Source organism: Heloderma suspectum, chromosome 1 (assembly GCF_057233095.1).
Source record: "Heloderma suspectum isolate Gila_16-S chromosome 1, 16-S_ref, whole genome shotgun sequence".
In the NCBI taxonomy this organism is placed as follows: Eukaryota; Metazoa; Chordata; class Lepidosauria; order Squamata; family Helodermatidae; genus Heloderma; species Heloderma suspectum.
The window spans coordinates 377,547,897-377,570,316 of NC_139458.1; the positions used below are offsets into that span (position 1 = coordinate 377,547,897).

The 22,420-nt window shown below is 42.1% G+C and overlaps 1 protein-coding gene across 5 annotated transcripts in view; it reads right to left on the reverse strand.

Annotated features, from left to right (window-relative positions):
- Positions 1–22,420, reverse strand: part of HEATR5B (HEAT repeat containing 5B) — a 63,445-nt gene that overhangs the window by 25,939 nt on the left and 15,086 nt on the right. For all 5 annotated transcript variants that reach the window (XM_084828325.1, XM_084828326.1, XM_084828327.1 and 2 more), the window contains 12 exons: positions 18,112–18,267; positions 16,936–17,186; positions 14,550–14,661; positions 13,174–13,326; positions 11,336–11,435; positions 8,274–8,383; positions 6,300–6,463; positions 4,221–4,396; positions 3,340–3,445; positions 1,913–2,103; positions 1,381–1,540; positions 761–950 (listed from right to left, as the gene is read on the reverse strand). In XM_084828325.1, the coding sequence (XP_084684451.1) occupies positions 761–950; positions 1,381–1,540; positions 1,913–2,103; positions 3,340–3,445; positions 4,221–4,396; positions 6,300–6,463; positions 8,274–8,383; positions 11,336–11,435; positions 13,174–13,326; positions 14,550–14,661; positions 16,936–17,186; positions 18,112–18,267 (1,869 nt within the window). The remainder of the gene's footprint in view (positions 1–760; positions 951–1,380; positions 1,541–1,912; positions 2,104–3,339; positions 3,446–4,220; positions 4,397–6,299; positions 6,464–8,273; positions 8,384–11,335; positions 11,436–13,173; positions 13,327–14,549; positions 14,662–16,935; positions 17,187–18,111; positions 18,268–22,420) is intronic.

A 22,420-nucleotide genomic window follows, 5' to 3' on the forward strand; every position in this document is an offset into this window, starting at 1 on the left:
TGTCACTCTGTGATGCCCTGTTGCTCCTTCCCATTCCTCCCTGTTCCTCTGCAGCTGCGCAGTAAGAGAGAGCTGCACCCGAAGCTCAGAGGGATCTATTTTTGAATGGTGGGTAGGCACGCCCCTTCGCATGTGCAAACCATCGCGATAGTGTGGGACTAGAGGACTGCTGCTGTGATTGTGTACAAACAGTTGGCATGGTAATGAAGGAGCAGACTACCCACATTTTACCAAAGAGGAACAGACAGACACAAAAGAACCCCTAAAATACAAAACAGCCACTAAAACCCCAAGTGTTGTACCCCCATCCTCACGTGGCTGTGCATTTAAATATATTGGTAAAAAAAAAAGTGCAGCATGACTGCTGCAGTTTACTTCACTTTAACTGTCATGTGTCAGGGCACAGTGGATTTTTCCGTTGAAGAAGTCCACAATAAACGGCGCATGTGCTGCAGGAGAAGCTAATCGCAGCTGCAATGCTGCGCAGTTACGACGGAGTGAACATTGAAAGCGGTGCTGCGTAGATGGCCCCCTAGGTATTTGTAATGGAATGATCTTAGGTAAAAGACATAAAATAAAAAGAGATTGCAGCAGGACTAAGGCTGCAATCCTAAGCATTTATTTGGAAGTTTAACGAAAAATCAATGAAAACCACTTTAAAACAGCAATCCTGTCTCTCACTGAAAAGCATTTGCAATATAACATGCATGTAACTGAACGGAGGACTGCAATATTCATATTTATTGCTTTTGATATTAACCTTGCAGCTCAGGACCAACCGTTGTTATTATAGCTCCTAGACATCGACCCAAACATTGGTGGACTTCCGTATGTGATGGAGGCACAGTCAGAAGTAATGTGAGAACCAAAGACAGAGTGGGCTCCACATATCCACGGTACATTGGTCCACTGGAATCCACTATTAAAGCAAGTGAATGAAGTGACCATGTCTGGAAGAAGAATGAATTGTTTAGTCATATACTTTTAATCATATACCAACCCACAATTCAGGCAATTAGAAAGCTCTCCCACCTCACAGATTTGTTCTGATAAAAATAAGGGATAGGGGCATAAGAAATATGTACGCCACTTAGAGGAAAGATTGAATATAAATGTAATAAATGGCTGATTGCGCCCAGTATCTGCTTCAAATAGTGTTGAGAGACACAAATATTTTCAGACAGTTTACCAAAGAGCTAGTATGGTTATTGCTTGCTTATGATCATAAAACTTTTCTTCCTTTTAACGAGTTTATAGAATTTACTGCTTTTTTTTATAGCAATGCCTTTTTATGACATTGTTAAACATCCAAACACATATAGAAGACATGACAAAGCATATACACTTTAAACTGAGCTGGGTATTATATATTTCTTTTACCTGAACTTCAGGAGATGTTCCATCTTGTGCCAGTGCTAACAGAATGCTGACACTGGTTTTCAAGTGCTGCCCAGAACCTATTCCACCAACATAACGATGGAGACAGCCAAGAGCCAAGGAATGGCCTGTTCTTGATACAACGTCTCTAGCAGATTTCAGCCTGTCAAGATTTTTTGAAAGATTAATTTTTGTTAAATCTAATACAGATTTCATTGAGACAGTACAAAAACAAACTTAGTGCAAGACTGCTTTTTGAGGTGATGTAAGAAGAAACCTTTCAATCAACAAGAGTTAGGAAGGCAAAACTTTGTACATAAATTCTTTCAGCCAAGTTACTTCCTTCTTAATTTTCTTAAGAAACCAAAATTAGGAATGATATACACTTCATAAAGTGTTCATGAGATTGACAGGGCACACAGAAATGAAAAAATATACACAATGTGAGAAAAGATGTAAGAATCTGCCTGATGTCACATTCACAACAGAGATTTACTAAAGTTCTGCTTTTACTTAGAGCAAAATAACAACATACTTGTCAAAGCTGTATTGAGCCATCCTGGCAATGAAAGTTGCTTCTCCAACCACCTGTGCCATTCTGCCAAGAGCTTCTCCTGCAGCACATCTCAGAATGGGGTTAGGATTGTCAAGAGCCCCCATAACTAGTGTCAAGGCAGACTTGCGAACTTCTTCTGGCCCTAAAGTACTTTTATTCTCAGCTAAGCCCTTTAACAGAAAAATAAACAAGATAAAACCACATGAAATTTTGTAAGAGCACATCTTTAAACTTGACATATAATAATTCACAACTATCGTTTCTGTAAATGAATTTCCTACATTTCCAATCGTGGAAAAGTTTAAGGTTTCACAAACGTTCTTTCAAATGTCTCATAGTCAAATACTATGGCTTGCATCCAAAGGTTCCCTTCCACTTACAGAAGGGCTGCTTCTGACTTTGCACTAAAATAACATAAAATCCAGGTATGTTATTTCATTAGCACAAGATGTTTGCTCTTCTTCTGTAGTTTCCATATCTATTTATAATTCAAGTCCTTATTCTCAAAGCAAGACCGAAAGAAAGAAAGAAAGAAAGAAAGAAAGAAAGAAAGAAAGAAAGGCCAAGGCACAAACAGTTCCCCATTGTAGAGAATGTTTTGCAGTAGGGAACTGTATGCAGCCCAGCTGTTAGGACTACCTTTGCAATGGGGAACATCTCTAAAATAATATAGCTCCCTTTCTATCTCCCCACAACGCATCAGTTAAGTACACAGCAGGTGTGGGCAACTTGTGGCACTGCAGATGTTTTGGCCTACAACTCCCATCAGCTTCACCACTGGCTATGCTGTCTAGGGCTGATAGGAGCGGTAGGCCAAAATATCTGGAGGGCCACAAATTGTCAAGTCCTGGTCTAAAGGGATCACACCTACACACTACAACATGGATCACATATCACGTACTGCAGGTTGTGATGCAACTCCAGATACTTTGTTGTGTGAAGATTGCCAATAGTGGATCCAATCTCATAAGTCTTCTTTTTAAAATACCACCACCCAAATATTTAATAGTGGAATTTATCAAGACCCATGTGCATTCTTTATCCCTTTAGGGTTCACTTTTCATATCTGTTTTATTTAATGTTAACATGTATTTCGGCACTGAATAGGAAAGCTCCTCAGAAAGCTCTTCTATGAATGGAAATATAAGAGCAAGTTGGAATATATTTCCTTATAAATTCCCAAATTTGCTGGGCAGTTTTTGAAGTCCAATACAATTAAAGAGGATACTTTGATCCTCTTAATTACATTAGCACAATAATACCAGAAATGAATTTGTGAGTGCAGGCATACAGACCTCAATCAATGTCTCCTAATTTCAGCATGATTAAATTCTAACTACATAAGGACAGCAAAAATAGAACAGAGCAAAAAGACAAAAGCATTATACCTTCTGAAAGAGATTTACCTTTAATGCACTGAGAACAGCAGTAAATATATTAAGCTGCACAGCTTGCTGACGAACACCTTTTGCCTGCTTGACACATTCTGCAAAATGATCCAACATCTGCAGCCTGCAAATAAAAATACTGTGAGGGAAATGTTCTTCAAAGTACAGAGACATGGAGACTATAATATTCAAGAGGTAATGACTGTCAGGCGCCTCCATGTGGCAAAAAGACTGTGCCACAATGCGAAGTCACATGACTGGAATTATCTTAAAGATGGCACTAAATAGCCCACAAGCAACATTTGTTTCTGAGCTGTTTACTTGTCTAACAGTGTTATCACATGAAATCACCCAGCAAGCTGCTGGAGTGCAGCTGCTTCAGAGGATCCATAAGTAGGCTAGACAATAACTGTCCCTGGCTCTGAAGTGTGGGGTTATGGTTCGGTGGAGGTAAATTTGTCTAACTTTAAGCTTTTGCTTTTGAGAAAATATACATATTGGCAAAATGGGAAAGACTGATTTCTTCTCATATCTAATACATATAACACTACAAAAGTTGTAGATTCTGACATCTTTCATTTATAAAAGTGATGGTGGTTATGCTAACTACAATAGAATTAGACATGCAAATTAATTTTAAACACATTTCCACCACGTACAAATGAGTCAGTAGGATAGTAAGCAGACAGAGGATTTACCTTCAGCACTGCATAATACACACTACAAGCCTTTTCAAAACATAACTTGTAAATTTTGAAAAATTATCAATGTGAAAATATTTGTCGATAGGTATCTTTTAAACAGAATTCTCATTTTGATATTGTTGAATTAAAGAACACCATCATGAAGCATTCAAGCGTAAGCTTTTACTATAAAAAAAATAGTAGTAAAAAAAAGACCTGTGTTTGTAGGAAACATGAGGAAAAACCACTCCAAAGAGAGCAACCGAGGCATCAATTACAGATACTCCCAAAGGAAGAGGACCAGGCACAGCTTCACCAGCAGGGATGCGCAAGTAAATGGAAGATGGGTCATGCTCTAGAGCACCACTTCCAGAGGCACTGTTTGGCTGGAGCTGCAAAGCATCAGAACATTTGGAACATGATAGAGATATATCTTTCACACCCTAACTTTACACACTGACTAAAGAAATGCTACCTTAGCCAAAAGAATGATTATTTCCAAATTATTCTTGTTCAATGGCACCAATAAATCTGCATTTTACACAGTGCCAAATAACTAAATAAACACCTTATAACTGCTGGTTGGTGCAAACATCTTCATTATTACAAGTACTTATTTCAAGTACTGCACAGAATGGATTCTAATGTTTAGATTTGTGAATGGAAGAAGCTTCCATTCACAGAGCTAGAAGTTAGGATCCAAGCCTATCTGTATTATAAAAGTTAAATGGCGTTGTTTGTGTTCAATCATGCGCTTACTAGGATTGCATGAAATCTATGAGCTACACCAATAGGGCAATTTCAGACCAGACATTCTCAAACACAGTTTCTACCTAGAAGTATGGGGAGGAAGCATGTGCCACAATTGTACTATTAGATGCCTAGCATAAAAATCAGAACGATTGCAGTAGCATCTAATGAATGGAATGCTCATTTTATCTTTTCTCCCCTGCAAGCACCTCCAACCAACATATTGTGTTTATTGTGTGAATTGATTTTCTTATTGTCAGCTGAGTCTGAGGCCTGACATCTGGCAAAAAGGAAGCTACATAGTGTGGCTTAAGCAACAGTTGAGTATAGAAGTCACATGGGTAGCAAGAGAAGTCAATAGTATCCATCAATCCTTAATTAATAAATATGGTCTATTAGTTCACAACCTCCATGACAAAGGTCTGACAACATTCCCCTATATTGAGAGGCAATTTGCTAGAAACAGAAACAAGGCATTTCCAACTTTCCCTCAAATCCAGACTGCTCTTAATAGAATACAACTGGGACCTGAAACAAAATATTGTAGTGTGTCCCCACACCCTAGGAAGAGTGCTCCTGTTCAGGACTCCAGCCAGCCTGGAACAGGAGCCTTGTATTGCTCTTTGGGAATCACAGAGGACACGTTTTCTTTTTCCTGGCTCCTTGAGGCCTTCCCCTCAGCTTGAGGGCTCAGGTTTGGGGACTGGCTCTGCCAGGCTGCTCCCGCCATCCTGCAAGAAGCAGTGTTTTTTAAACTCAAAAGGAAAGGGTTGAAGTTGCCACTGTTACTGCAGCAGGCATCATTTCCAAAACATTAAAGGGGGGGGGGGAGAGGAAGACTCGGGAAACCTCCAACACAGTAAGTGCCCCCTGAATGTTCTTCTCAGCTAAAGCAATCAGAACAGCCACCCCAAATTCATCACCCAAGAATCAGATGGAAAGCTGGAGTTGCCATTTCATCTAAGCCTTATTTTATTCCTTCAGGCAGAAGTGAGAGCTGCCTACAGAAATCAAAGGAGAAATCCAGGATTTGAACATAGCTGTGATTGGGCAACAGCATTCCCCCCTCCCCCAAAAAACAAAAGGAAATTTCCTGCCTTTGGTATTCACTGTGAATCTCAAAGTTTCAATGAGTTTTCTTACTCTAAACTTACTTATTTTATTTATTTATTACATTTCTATACCGACCAATAGCCAAAGCTCTCTGGGCACTTCACAAATCCTCACCATTCTATAGTTTTGGAAGTTTGTAGGGCTGTTTTGGGGTTGTTGTTGTTTTTAAAAAACAATATATTTCTTTTGATTTACAAACTTATATACTGCTACATAACAAGGGAGTCTTCTGACTATGCAGTAGGGGAGTTACCTTATTTTTGGATGGTCCTGTTTTATTTCTAAACTGATAGGCACTCAATCATCCGAGTTCAATATTAGTGATGATGGAGTCTCATCTATTCTTCTGAATTTAGGAATCAGCAGAACTAACCAGTCCTACTAATAACATGGTTTGAACAAGAGTCTGGAAAAAAAGAAAAGCTTTGATACCTGATCTTCAATAGATTTATGGTCTGTTTCCTGTAGCCAGGAGCCAAGAAGAACACTGTCATCATAATGGCAAAGTGATCTAAGGAGGGATGTGGTAGTATTAGCAGAGTTGTCTGTCAAAGTAAATTCTGCTACTAGCTCCCGAAGAAGTGCATTGAATGATCCTAAAGTAAAAGAATTGGAAGAAAAAATAGCAAAATAAAGCTTATACTTAGCAGGTGAACCAACAAACATTATATGAAGCAAACAGAGTCCTAAACAGGGATGATATGGCACAGGAAGCCTAGCACTAATATTATGCCTGAGTAGTGCAGCCCATGGTAATCCCACATTCATCTGCCTGAAAAGCCAGCTCCATGCGTCCTGTGCTACTGAATACACTGAAAGTGCACATCTGATCCCCAAAAAGCTGAACGTGAAGTTTTGACAGAAAGCAAAACACGGCTGATTGAGCAACTCTCATCATAGGCACATGGGAAGTTAAAGATATGGAAGAGAGAACCATGCTACTAGAGAGTATTATATAGCAGACTTGATTTCTTTAATGATATAAAGCTAGAATAAATATAACAGAAAGAGACCCATGCGCACATGCACAGCGCTTCTGCATGCAGAGTTGCCTCTTTTCCCTTTGGGTGCAGCCCTCGTAGCTGATGAAATGCTGGTCCCTAATTGTTAGAGCAGCTTTCCAGAAGATATGAAGAGCTACTATTGGATGGGTAAGGTTGCAAAGCCCCATTGCACATGAAGTTGACTGTGCATGACAAGCTCCCTATTCACAACATAATTTAATCCTGATCTCCATAAATCCAGTTCAATGTTCTGTATTTTTCTTCTCATAGGATGGTTTACTGAACATACTGACATTAACCATGCACCAAAATTCTTTGACAATACATTTGTACTCTACCGATAGAATAGGATATAGTTTTGGGCAACATTACTGAAACTCAACTATTTCCAAAACCCACTACTAAGTTCCTCCTGGGCTAGACTGAAAATCTCGGTCTAAACAAGTCTGGCCTGGAAATTGCTTCCACCACACCATAACCCCAACCATCTCCTGATAACTCCTTCATCGAGAAGCTAACCCAAGGAACAGGGTCTCAAGAAACTAAGACTCAGCAGGGCACCAGCCAAAACACAGAGAGTCCTGATTCAGGCCCCTCCTCAATAGGTGGAAATAAGTTTTAAAACTTTTACCCAGCTTCCACTCAAGAGGAAAATATCAGAAGGCAGTGATATCTGTTCCAACTAGATAATTTCTCCAGTTGAATTGTAACTGAGGCAGCAGCTAATACCACTCATGCGATGCCACTCAGTTAACACTGTGCTCAAGTGCTTCTCCTCCCAAACTGGAGTTATCTATAGAGAGAGATGCCAGAGGATACCTGACCCCCAGTGCACTGGGTCCCTCAGAACGCTCCAGGGGCTGCACCCTTCCCCCTCTGCTGCTGTTCGGCGGGCTGGGGGAGTGAGATTCTGCAGAGAAACAGGGCACACAATGCCTTGTTTCCCAGCAGAATTGCTAGGAATCCAGTGGCACAGCAGCGGTGGGGGCCGCATTGTGGAGGGAGCGGTCCCCATGGGGCCTGCAAAACTCCCCCTGTGGGGATTGCATGCAGCCTGTGTGCTCATGTTGCCCACTCTTGGTATACAGGGTTATTTCACATCTTTGTAGTCTAATTTTTGTAATATTTAAGGCCTATGTTTACGTGGCTTTTAGAGGGAGTTTTGGTGGTGACGGTGACACTGAGTGTGCATGTGCATATATAGGAACACTGTGGTTCTGCTAGTTTAACTGTCCTGGGAGAGAGGGACAACTGGTTCTAGAAATGCTGCTAATTTTGCTACTACTTTTAAAATAAAATAACAAATAGTGCCAGTCCCACATATGGAACCAAGTATTATGAACAATGTAAGGGACCTGGAGCCAAGTATTAAGAACAATAGTGAACAATTCATGTAATTTACCTTCATACGTTTTTGGTGGTAACAACGCCAAAATGTCATAAAGTCTTAATCGGACCATTGCTGCACTAGCCTTCAGATGAGCTCCATGGGCCTTAATTACAGAGGGAATACTAAGGAATTAAAAAAAAGATGATTAATTACTAGTAAAAACTGTTGACACAATATATTTTTACATTTAGGGCTGCATTCCCTTGGAGGTAATCTCTTGGGAGCCAAATGCCAGCAGAGGGAAGGACCAGAGCCACCCCGCACTCTCTTTCTCTTTTTCTCTCTTAAGAGAGAAGAGACAGAGAAAGTGTGTAGGGTGAAGACCATTGCCACCACACTCACTCATTTCTCTTGCCCAGACTGAGATAGCCCCCAGCCACACACATACCAACTGATGAGGGAAGATACTTGAAGGAACAGGAGCTTCCAGGAGGATGCCAGCAGACTTATACAATATATGTTTTCCAGCAGCATATGCTGGGTTACCAACAACAAATATAAATGAGGTTTCTAAGTTTTAAAACTGTTAACTGTAAAATTTGCTCTAACAGAGGTGCATTTTCTCATAATAGATTACATCAGGCCTGCACAACTTGTTATTCACCAACACACGTGCAGGCCACCAGCCACGTATTTTGGCCTATCTGGTGGTGAAAAATCATCCCAAGAGGTTTATCAGCGGGCTGTGAGACATGGCTGGTGGACTGTACCAGGTTCAGTGGGTCACAAGTCTGTCTTAAATACTGTCATAAGCAATGACTCTCATTGAGTTGGTATATGATCTGCAGATAAATTAATGTGCTATAAATTCTTTAAAAGTCTTTTTAAACAAGCTTCATACCTTCTGGGTCAGAACAGATAAAACAAGAAATAGGATTAATTTTAAGAGTGTAAAATCTCAAACTTCAAAAAGAAAGAAAGACATACAATTAGGGCACAATCCTATGGCCTCTAGAGATTGCCTGGGGGGGGGGACATAGGATACTGGGGATTTCCACCTTTGAGGCTGAGAGCAACAATCTTGGAGGTGAAAATCCCTGCTCAGATCTTCACCTCTGCCCCCTTCCCAGCTGCCTCAGAAAGCTCCTTATTAATAATTAATTAATTAATTTTCTTAATCACCCATCTGGCCAGTCACCCAGCCACTCTGGGCGATGTACAGTAATACAAACAGTTTAAAAACAGTAAAATTACACATTAAAACATCATTTTCTAAAATTTCCCTAACCCACCCCAAACGCCTGCCTGAACAACTAAGTTTTCAACGTCTGGCAGAAGCTCATTAAAGAGGGAGCATAGCAGAGTTCCCTAGGGAGGGAGTTCCACAGAGTGGGGGCCACCACAGAGAAGGCCCTCTACCTCGACCTCACCATCCTAGCTGCCCTGGCTGATGGGACAGAGAGAAGGCCATCCAAGGCTGATCTTGTTGAGCGGCCTGTCTGGTGTTGCTGGAGGCGCTCCTTAAGATAGGCTGGGCTGGAACCATATAAGGTTTTAAAGGTCAAAACCAACACCCTGAATTTGGCCCGGAAAACAACTGGTAACCAGTGCAACTCCTTCAGCACTGGAGTGATGTGATCACGCCGGCGGCTGCCTTTAATCAGGCAAGCCGCTGCATTCTGTACCAGCTGCAGCTTCTGAACCATCTTCAAGGGTAACCCCATGTAGAGCGTATTACAGTAGTCTAGATGAGAGGAGACCAGGGCATGTGCTACCGATGGGTAGCAGCCGCCGTATCAGATGGAGTTGGTACAGCGCTGTCCGGCTCACAGCTGACACCTGAGCCTCCATGGACAGCTGGGAGTCTAAAATGACCCCCAAGCTGCAGACCAGGTCTTTCAAGGGTAGCCGTACCCCATTCAATACCAGGTCAACATCCCCCAACCTCCTCTTGTCTCCCACCAAAAGTACCTCGGTCTTGTCAGGGTTCAGCTTCAGCTTATTCCTCCCCATCCAGCCACTCACTGTCTCCAGACATTTGGACAGGGATTCTACAGCCAACCTTGGTGAAGATTTAAACGAGAGGCAGAGCTGCGTGTCATCTGCATATTGATAACACCACACCCCTAACCTCCTGATGATAGCCCCCAGAGGCTTCACACAGATGTTAAATAGCATCAGGGAGAGGATGGAACCCTGTGGCACCCCACAAGTGAGTGGCCACGAGTCTGAAACCTCCTCTCCCAGTACTACCCTCTGGTGCCTGCTGGACAGGAAGGACTGGAACCACCATAATATGGTGTCTCTAGTGCCCAACCCCTCCAGGCGGTCCAGGAGGATACCATGGTCAATGGTATCAAAAGCCGGTGAGAGGTCGAGGAGAACAAGGAAGGAGCATTCACCCCTTTCCAAAGCCCTCCTCATATCATCCACCAAGGCGACCAAGGCTGTTTCTGTCCCATGCCCAAGCCTGAAGCCTGATTGAAATGGATCTAGATAATCAGCTTCTTCCAAGTGTGCCTTCAACTGCATCACCACCACCCGCTCAATCACCTTGCCCCAAAATGGTAGATTCGAAACTGGGCGAAAGTTGTTCAGAACTCGGGGATCCAAGGAGGGCTTTTTTAAAAGCGGTTTTATCACTGCCTCCTTGTTCCATCAGTGATGCTGATGGCATCACTCTCTCCTCAAGGGAGGAAAAGGGAGATGTCCCAGTGGGTGGGGAGGGAGGAGAGGCCAGGAAACACTCCGTTCTGTGGCTTCTCCAGGCCTGATCCAATCCCTGCTAGTGTGACTCCACTAGACAAACTTGGAGGCTTAAAAATTTAAAAAAGGATAAAGAGACAAAAATCACCTCTGTCACTCCTCCCACCCTGCTGGCAGCAGCCCAGCAAGCCACAGAAATCTCGGAAGCCTCCAAGATCGGACTCTTCCATCTAGCTTGCGGCAACCCAATATGGTTGCATCCTTAAACTCTTAGAAGCCGATGTGTTCAAATTTGCTTCATTTTTTATATTTGATTGAATAATTTTAAAATGAGAACCTCTCTTGTTATTTTTGGTCTGTGTGCTTATGCCAACAACAGATGATTTTGAAATGAAAAACTGCTTCAGCACCTAAGAAATCATACTTACTGAGACATCATTGTCATAGCACATTCTATGGGGGTCATCAGTTTTCGGATAACATCTTCTGTTAGAAGTTCAGGACAGTGAGCAACAAAACTCCTCATAGCTAATAATGAAAAATATATTATTCAAACTTTAACTGTGGATATGAAGACATGCCAGCTCTCAAAAAGCAATGTGATTCAAATGCTGGTGCAACTGCCAGTCCTTTCCCTACCAAAAATGTGATTCAACTGACAATTTAATTAGGAAATTGAAAAGCTAGGAAAAGAAGTTCAAAATACGAGAAATATAGGGAAAGAAAGGGTGTGTTAGCTTATGCACATTAGTCTATAGAGCAAGGGGAGCTCTGCACTCAAACTATAGCTTCCCAAAAAAGGAGAAAGTGGCAAGCTGGTCTCAGAGAAAGAGTGGTAAAATCAAAGGCAGACTGATCAAGTGAGTGAAAGGAATACACTAGAGCAGGGTGGGCAACTTGGTGCCCTCCAGATGTGTTGGACTGAAACTCTCACCATCCCTCAGTCAGCATGGCCAATGGTCAAAGATTATGGGAATTGTAGTCCAAAACATCTGGGGAGCCCCAGGTTGCCTACTTCTGTACTAGAGTCAAGAAGTGTTAGAGACCACAACCCAATCACGGCAATTAACAGTGATAAAGCAGCAATCCTGGCTGCTTTTGCGTTGCTGGGGAGGCGAGAAGGCTGCAGCCTTCTCTCTGGCCCAGTGACCCTGACCTAATCACTTACTTATCTTTGATATCTGATGACAAATCAGAGATAGAGAAGAGGAGGGATAGGCAGTGCCATCATGAAAGAAGATGCAAATGGGTCTGGCAGGCCACAAGAAATGGCTTGGTGGGCTGCGGGCCACCCTTTTTTTGAACCCCTGCGTTAGACTATAGAGAAGGCAGGAAAAAGACCCTGGGTCATGCCACCATTCAATCCTAAAGGAAATCAACCCTGACTGCTCATTGGAAGGACAGATACTGACGCTGAAGCTCAAATACTTTGGCCACCTAATGCGAAGAGAAAATTCACTGGAAAAGACCCTGATGCTGGGAAAGACTGAAGGCAAAAGGAGAAGGGGACGGCAGCGGATGAGATGGCTAGATAGCATCACCGATGCAATGAATATGGACTTGAGCACGCTCCGGGAGAGAGCGCAGGACAGGAAGGCCTGGCGTGCTATGGTCCATGGGGTCACGAAGAGTCGGACACGACTTAACGACTGAACAACAACAACAACATGCCACCATATGTGGTATGGGGCAAAAATGTGCTGCTACACCCAATGTGGTATCCAATTCTGTCCCTCCCCCACAAAACATCATTTATTTGCAAGCAAGTTCCACCAAATTTAGTGGACTTACTACTGAGTAAATATGCATATGATTGGGCTGCACATTCTCCAAGCAGGTTCCTAATACTTTTTATCCAACTCTTGTTGCAAATGTTCCAGCTTTTCTTTCACTTTCTACCCAGGGATCAAAACCCTCAACCATATTCTAAGTAATATTCATTATGCACCCATGTCCTCTGCTCCCCGTCACTGTCATCACCACGTGTATTATTTTGTGTATTAATTAATTAATGTTTTAATCATCATAGAGCTCAGCATATCTTGGAAGGCTCCCCCTCCCTTTTATCCCCACAACAGTACTGTGAGGTAGGTTAGACTGAGAGATTGTGACTAGCCCATGGTCACCTGTTGGGCTTCATGGATGAGTGGAGATTTGAACTTCAGTTCTTCCAGTCTTAGCCTAGCACTCTAACCACAATGTTGCAGGTAAAACAGACTGAAACAGTAATGGAGCTGTTCCAGAGTTATGTCTTTGAGATGCTTACCACAGAGAGCTCCTGCACGTCCTTCCAATGTTACTTGCCATGTAAAGGAATCTCCACGAGCTTTCTCTGCTTCCAATTCCTTGAGAGACCGAGGAAACACATTTCGCCACAGCAACAACATTTTTGGGAGATGGTAACGAACAACTGAAGGACCTAACAAGGAAATAAATTACAGTAAAGCATAACAATTCTCAACAAAACAAAATCAAAACAACAAATTACTCTAAAAATACTTGAACAGCATTTTTGCATGCCAGTCTCCTCCCCACCCTTTTTTTTTTTAATGATTTTGCATTTTGTATGCCACTTGGGCAATTTTAAACTGGAAAAGAGAGACAGCCAATAACTACATATCTTTTGCAAATTGCTGTACAGGGAGAGTTAATAACAAAGATCAATACAGTCAATGCATTTGATGTTCTACCTTAAGAATACAGAAATAGTCGTACTTTTATACACAGATCTATTCATTACTCTTCAGCATTAAAAGGTATGAAACAACTAAAGCTAATTTAAATAACTATTCTATTAAAATCCTAAGTGCTCTTTACAACTTAATAACTGCTATCGACTGACTACAGAGTATTTTTTTTCATGCTTTTAGTTTATAACAAGAGCAGTAATCCAGCAACTCACACGTTACATTAGGGGTGGGGATCATGTGGTCCTCCAGATGTTGTTGGACTGCAACTCCCATCAGCCCTAGCCAATTGTGAGGGATGATGGAAGCTGCAGTCCAACATCATTTGGAGGGCCAAATGTTCCCAACCCTTGCTGGATTAGGATAAGCATGCAAACATTGCAGAGCAACTATCTGAATTTGTGTGACACTGTAAAAATAATCTGGATTTAAGAACAGGCCTTGATAAGACTCTTGCACTTTCCCTGCATTAGAGAGATTTCAATTTGTGGTGTGTATAGGGAGCTTCTGCTTTTGTTTCTTTATTTAAAAAAAATCAAAGTCCCACCGAGTGTCGTATTTAAATGGGATTGTCTAGATTTAAAGCAGTTTCCACCCCAATGCTTATAACTGAAAACAACAGACATAAGACACAAGAAGAGAATGTTGCTTTTTTCCAAACCACTTCCTACTCCTAGCTACTTTAAAATAACATGAAACTGAAGAGAAAAGAATATGATCACTTACTGTAATTTCTATTTTCTTTTAAAACTATATTTCAACACACGTTTATTAGATTTGTTTTTTGGAAGGCTTAGGACAATGTTAAAGTGCTGGCTAAGCGTTATTTATCCTTATCTGTACTGGTGTTTACCCACATTAAGAGGTTTTACTGCCAAAGACAAATCAGACATGCTTATGAAGAATAAAAGGACTGTACTACTACACAGTGAAAAAGACAGCCAGTTTTACATACCTAAAGTCATTAAAGCACCAAGTAAAAGCCATCCAGCCTGGGTTCGCTGTAAGGACAGTCTGCTATTTTGTGCAGCAGTTCGTAAGAGATCCTCAGCAATACTAACAACCATCTGAAAACAAAGGGAGGAGATATTGTTATGACTTAGGTCTGAACTTTTAAAAAAACTAGTAAGATATATGAGTTAGTTTAGCACAGGATATAAGATTAGTTGACAAGGCAAACTGTCTTTGATAAGATATGCATCTTCATTCACTTACTTTCAACACAAAGTAAACTTCCTTTATTTTCCCAGTCTGTATAGCGAGAGGAAGAAGCCAGCCTGAGGAGGGGCCAGGAAGCAGACCAAGACTCAGCAGATGTCAAGGCAGGGAGACATGGGCCCTAACAGGCTCACAGCATAGGATGCACAGAAGCATGAGGAAAGGGTTAACAGAGGAAACAAGCCAAGATGAAGTAGTGGAGGCAGAACTCAAAGGAGAAGGTGGAGCAGAGCGGGGAGAAAGCTGTTGAGAAGGATGCAATGGAAAGGGAGCAAGAGCAGGATGGACCATGTGCTCCCAAGTGGCACAACTGATGCAGGAGCGTGAAGGCCACTGTTAGCTGGGCCCAAGGAAGGAACCCAAAGTTGTGAGGGTAGACGTGATACAAACAATATCTGCATGTGGATGCCCAAGTGGCAACAGATACAGCAGCTTATAGCAAAAGGGCTCTGGGGTGTGCAATTCAGAGCCGTAAAGGACAACTGTGTGATCAGAGATAAGGTTGAAGATAAGTCAAACCCAGCATGTACTACAACACAATAAAGTACAGTTATGTTAGAAATGTGTGCCATGGCTGGTGAGATTTACTGCCTGGCAATCCTACCATGGAGTCCTACGACATGGTACTTCCCCCAGGAAGCCACACTCGGACACACCAACCAAAATCCTTATCAGATGATAAAAATGGGATTTCCCCTTAGTGATTACACCTTGTCACAGGGCTGTAAAACACACATAGATTTTCTCAAATAAAATGCCTTTGTAATTTATTGAGTATATCTAATTATATTGTGGGAGCATGTTATCTAACTATGCTAGCCCACACTGCTTTCTTGCCTTATCAGTTACACCTTATTAACACAGGACCATTTTGAAATGGTAAAAGAAAATAGTAGTGACTATTTGCACTGCCATTGATTTGAATCTACAATAACATTACCAAGGAATGTAGCATGTATACAGCTTGGGGACAGGCTACCTGAAAAACCACTTTTGCTCATATGAGCCTGTCCGGGTTTTAAGGTCTCGAGGAGAGGCTCTTCTCTTGGTACTGCTGCCTTCTGAGGCACGTTTGGCGGCAACACAAGAGTGGGCCTTCTTGTGGTTGCACCCAGGGTGTGGAACTCTCTGCTGAAGGAGGCTAGATCAGCTCCTTTTCTGTTGTCCTGCTGCCAGGCAAAGACCTTTTTATTCAAACAGGCCTTTGGCATATAAGCTGGTCTGTTGAGTTGGGTGCTGTTTTATTCTATTATTGTTTGTTCTTAATTGTGCTTTTAATATGTTTGTTTTCTTACTGTTTTAATCAAGTTTAAATTTAATTCATTTTTTTAAGTTCCTATGATGCAAGCTGCCTTGAGTATCATTTTCTTAATAGAAAGGCAGGATACAAATCATAAATAAATAAATGATGACTATTTAAAACAGAAGTATTAGATTTTTGTTGTGATCCAGAGAAGCTGTATGAATTTGTAAATGACCATCGAGAGTGTAGCCAAAGTGTTCTTAACTCACTGCCAAAGACACAAGCTACTACTCAGTTTTAAAAGTCGCTCAGCTGTTGTTGCTGCTGCAGCAACCATATCCAAAAACATCACAGATGCATATACAATTCTTGCCTGATCAGGTGGTTGGAGTGGTCCCCTTAAAGCATATCAGCCTCTTCAGTATCTAATAATTTAGTATCATTTAAAAAAGAAAAGAGCAGTGCTTCCACAAAAGGTGGTAGTGACCTCTAGCTTATTAAAAAGAATTAGACAAATTCATAGAAGGCAGTTATTAACAATGACTATATGCATCCTTCAGGTTTAGAGGAAATATGGGACTAATTACCAGTTCCTGGGGAACACAGGCAGGAGAGGGCTGTTGTTGTCAAGTCCTGCTTGTCGGATTCTCAGAGGCATCTGGTTAGCCTCTGTGGGAAGCAGGATTAGACAGACCTTTGGTATGATCCAGCAGGCCTCTTATGTTCTCACGTACGTGTGTGTGTGTGTGTGTGTGTGTACATAGCTTCTTCAGACCACAGCCTGAAGCCTTATTAACAACTCCTAATGTTACTTTATGACAGTCGCCTTTCACCACACCACCATAGACAAAACAATGTTCTAAAATGTTCACAATCTCACCTTTCCTTTTGCGTGGGGAATACCTAAAGGACACTGATGAACTCCACCTAACAAAGCTGCCATTGCAAAACTGTAACCACTAACAGCTTCGGGCGAGGTCTTCAGATTGTTGAGCCTTTCTGCACACCGGTCCAAGAAAGGAGTCAATTGGAAAGGCAAGGCCACAGCTACGCAGCGCAAGCACCACGCAGCAGCAAGTCGAGCAGCCATGCTTGGATGAAGAAGAACTGAAGTAACAGTCTCAAGCAAGCCTGAAAGCAACAAGACAACAGTAGAATATTAAGAGGTAACCACCAAGCATTTTGTTACAAGAAGGGATACGCACTCAGATCCATTCAGTCCCTGTTATTGCTTCTAGTAGTTTGGCAAGCTATCTAATCCTGCTAAGGGATAAGATTTAAAACTTCACTTTTGCTTTTTAAATTCTGTATTTATTTTTCATTGCAATAAAAACACGAAGAGACTGCACTCACCAGCACTCCCTAAACTACAAATTTAGGTTCACAGATAGGGTCACAGACTTTGGAATTCCCCGCTCAGACAGGTTTCCCTTTCATGATGGCCATCCACCACAATGTGAAGACCTTCGTCTTTAGGAAGGGTTTTGGTTCTTAGCGATTTCAGTGAACCAGATAGAAGTTTACTACTGTTCTTCTGGTTTTATCTTTCTGGGTTTTGCTGCTGTTTTTTCTCTCTCTTCTACTTAATGAGATTTTAGTGTATTATCTTGATTGTGTTTTATTATCTTTTTTGATCTATATCAATTCTACTTCTTTTTCTTTGTTAGCTACCTTGAATGTTTTGGAAAGGTGGGATATAAATAAATAAAATATATGAAACTATGTTGATAATTACTTGAACTGTTGTCAGTCTATATTCCTTATTAGTCTGTTTGTTTAATAATTATGGGTGCAAAGCAGAGAAATCCAGAATTGCTTACATCCCTCTGAAGTCAGTGGCACTTTAACATTTTTACATTTTTCTGGATTACATTTGCACATGCTTTGCTTGGGTTTGTATGCCATGCCAGGATTATGTAGAAGATAGTCTAGTGAGTAGAGAAGTTGATATTCAACTTATAGTACAATCCAGTACATACCTACACAGAGGTAAACCCCACTGAATTCAATAGGACTTATCCCAGGTATGTGTGTATCCGCAGTCTTAATGACTTACCTATAGAAGGTTCTTGTATAAGAGGAGATGCGGTGGCATTCAGGCTCTGAACTAGGCTCCCGAGCTCTTGAAGCGCACAAACCATCACGTGCTGGCTGGCAGCGACATCAGCTGCTCCCGATTTGTTTTCAATATTAGCATCATTCACAACTGCTTCTGCCAAAGGGGGTGAGAATGGGAGAAGAGAGAGAAATCCAGCATTCTGCTAATGTTGAGGTGTATTCAGAAAAGTACAAGTAAGAAGCACTGTAGAAATTGAAGAGTTATTGTGGCATAGTGGCCAAGAAACTGAGCTGTATGTGCTTGCCTTTGAAGGATTCTTTATCCTTTTTTCCTGCAACAGTCTACCCTTACGAAATAGAGATTTTTTTTTAGTATATATTTACATAAGTATACTATGTAATAGTAGTAGTAGTAGTAGTGGGAGACTCCTTGCTGCGTGGGATCGAAACCCAAGTATGTCGCGAAGACCCATGGACTCGCAAAGTATGTTGTCTCCCGGGAGGACGGATTAGAGACCTGACTGAAAGGTTGCCTGCACTCATCAAGCCCACCGACAGGTATCCCTTTCTTCTCATCCACGTGGGAACAAATGATACCGCCAAGCGCAGCTACGAAGAAATCACGTCAGACTTTCAAGCTTTGGGAAGGAAACTCAAGAACTTTGGGGCCCAGATAGTTTTCTCATCCATCCTTCCAGTAGTTAGAAGAGGGACAGAAAGGGAACGAAAAATACTCCGGGTGAATGACTGGCTGCAAAAGTGGTGCCGACGCGAGAGATTTGGATTCTGGGACCACGGGCTATACTTCCTGGAAGATGGGCTATTGGCAATGGACGGGATGCATATCACAAAGGCTGGGAAACATGTGTTTGGCCACAGCACGAAGAACTTCATCAGGAGGGCTTTAAATTGAATCCTACGGAAGGGAGATGTAAAGTTGGGGGTAACAATGGACGAAGGCTCATGCACCGCAACAGAGAGAATAGCTCTGATAGCGCCCAGTAATAGTCTACAGACACATGTAGGAAGAAAGCCAGACTATGAAGCACATGGTCTTCGATGTCTATATACTAATGCCCAGAGTATGGGAAACAAACAGAACGAACTTGAACTCTTAATACAAGAGGGAAATTATGACTTGATAGGTATAACTGAGACTTGGTGGGATGACTCTCATGACTGGAATACAGCAGTTGAAGGATATAGCTTGTTCATAAAGAAAGAAGGAACAGAAAGGGAGGTGGGGTTGCACTGTATGTGAAAAATACATATCTCGGCACAGGAATACAGGAGGATGAGCTTGGTAGCTCCATCGAGAGCATCTGGATCAAAATAAATGGAGCAAAGAATAAAAGGAACAAGGTGGTCAGAGTCTACTACCAGCCACCCAATCAAGGAGAAGACAAGGATGAAACTTTTGAAAAGCAAATAGCCAATGTTTCAAGGAAGCACGATATAGTAGTAATGGGGGACATCAATTTCCCCAACATTTGTTGGGAGACAAATTCTGCAAAACATGGCCCCTCCAGGATATTCCTGACTTGTGTGGCGAATAACTTCTTCCTACAGAAAGTAGAGGAAGGAACTAGAGGATCGGCTATCCTTGACTTGATATTAACCAACACAGATGACTTAGTGGATAAAGTAGCGGGAACTCTGGGAGAAAGCGACCATGTTATACTTGAGTTCTTGGTTCTAAGGGAAACAAAAGCCGAGTGAAGTCAAAGGCGTACCCTGGATTTTAGGAAAGCTGATTTTAATAAACTCAGAACAGTGATAAGTAAGGTCCCACGGCAAGCGACTCTAACGAGAGAAGGAGTCCAAGATGGGTGGGAGCTTTTAAAAAAGGAAATTCTCAAGGCACAATTACAAACCATTCCAACAAGAAGAAAAGGTGGAAGACAACAGAAGAAGCCAATGTGGCTTCACAAAAAGCTTAGAGATGACCTGAAAACAAAAAAGGACACATATAGGAAGTGGAAGGAAGGCCAAGCAACAAAGGAAGAGTACGGGCAGTTAGCACAGAATTGCAGGGATGGCGTCAGGAAGGCTAAAGCTGAGGACAAGCTGAGGTTAGAGAGGGATGCTAAAAGAAACAAAAAGGCTTTCTTCAGCTACATGCATAGTAAAAGACAGAGGAAAGAAATGGTGGTTCAGCTATTAAATCAGGATGGCAAAATGATAACAGAGGACAAAGAAAAGGCAAAAGTGCTCAATTCCTACTTTGGCTCAGTCTTCTCCCCAAAGAAGGTCTATGACCCTGCCTGGCAAAGACGAAGTACAGGCTGAAGGGGCAGGATTGCAGCTTGAGATGAACAGGCATCTGGTCAAGGAACACCTAATTACTTTGAATGAGTTCAAATCTCCAGGGCCAGATGAACTGCATCCTAGAGTAATAAAGGAACTGGCAGAAGAACTCTCAGAACCGCCGTCTATTCTCTTTGAGAAATCATGGAGGACGGGTGAAGAGCCAGATGCCTGGAGGAGGGCTAATGTTGTCCCTATCTTCAAAAAGGGTAAAAAGGAGGAGCCTGGGAACTACAGACCAGTCAGTCTGACATCAATCCCTGGGAAAATTCTAGAGCAGATGATAAAGCAATCCATCTGTAAGCACCTTGAAAACAATGCAGTGATTACTCGAAGCCAGCATGGATTTGTCAAGAACAAATCCTGCCAGACGAATCTGCTCTCATTTTTTGATCAAGTAACCTCCCTTGTGGACCAAGGGAATGCTGTAGACATAATATACCTCAGCTTCAGCAAAGCTTTCGACAAAGTGCCCCATGATATCCTCATGAGCAAACTAGCTCAAAGTGGGCCAGATGAAACAACGATCCGGTGGATCCACAGTTGGCTACAGAATCGGACTCAAAGAGTGCTTATCAATGGGACCTTCTCAAACTGGGGAGAGGTAACGAGTGGGGTACCACAGGGCTCAGTCCTGGGCCCAGTGCTCTTCAACATTTGTATTAATGACTTGGAGGAGAAGGTGCAGGGAATGCTGATCAAATATGCAGATGACACAAATTGGGCGGGATAGCTAATACTTTGGAAGGCAGAAACAAAATTCAAAGGGATCTTGATAGACTGGAGCGCTGGGCAGAAAACAACAGAATGACATTTAATAGGGAGAAATGCCAAGTTCTGCACCTAGGAAAAAGAAACCAAATGCACAGTTACAAGATGGGGGATACGTGGCTCAACAACACTACAAGCAAGAAGGATCTTGGAATTGCTGTCGATCACAAGCTGAATATGAGCCAACAAGGTGATGCGGCTGCAAAAAAGGCCAATGCCATTTTGGGCTGCATTAATAGAAGCATAGCTTCCAAATCTCGGGAAGTACTAGTTTCCCTCTACTCAGCACTGGTTAGGTCTCATCTGGAGTACTGTGCCAAGTTCTGCGCACCACACTTGAAGAAGGATGCAGACAAACTGGAGAGGGTTCAGAGGAGGGCAACAAAGATGATCAAGGGACTGGAAACAAAGCCCTATGAGGAGAGAGTGAAAGAACTGGGCATGTTTAGCCTTGAGAAGAGAAGACTGAGGGGAGATATGATAGCGCTCTTCAAGTCCTTGAAAGGTTGTCACAGAGAGGAAGGCCAGGATCTCTTCTCCATCATCCCAGAGTGCAGGACATGGAATAATGGGCTCAAGTTACAGGAAGTCAGATTCCGGCTGAACATCAGGAAAAACTTCCTGACTGTTAGAGCAATACAACAATGGAACCAATTACCTAGGGAGGTGGTGGGCTCTCCCACACTGGAGGCATTCAAGATGAGGCTGGACAGCCATCTGTCAGGGATGCTCTGACTTGGGATTCCTGCACTGAGCAGGGGATTGGACACGATGGCCTTGTAGGCCCCTTCCAACCCTACTATTCTATGATTCTATGATATTGTGCTGGCAACCCACATTAAAGCCTGTTTTTCCATTGTAAATGTTTTATTTTTTATCACAAGAGAGCTTCTTGTTGGATAACCTCTCAAGGAATGAGGGAAAAAATTACTATGAAATATGTCATCATTTTTATTTTTTACTATAGAAACCTAGTTTGTTCTTTTTTAAAGCCCTAACAGAGACAAGTCTGAAAACTAAAAGGCAGAGAACCAGAGCATCAACTTCTTGTGCCCTAAAGGAAGAATCAGAATGCCCCAGGGAAAAAATTAAGTAGCAGTACTGAATTCTCATATTAGCATGAAACATCTTAAAAGTAACAATGGCCACAATCTACACCTAACTAGAAAATATACTGATCTTACAGAATATTTCAGTCCCTGTTTTTCCTCTGTTGCATCTCCTTTTTT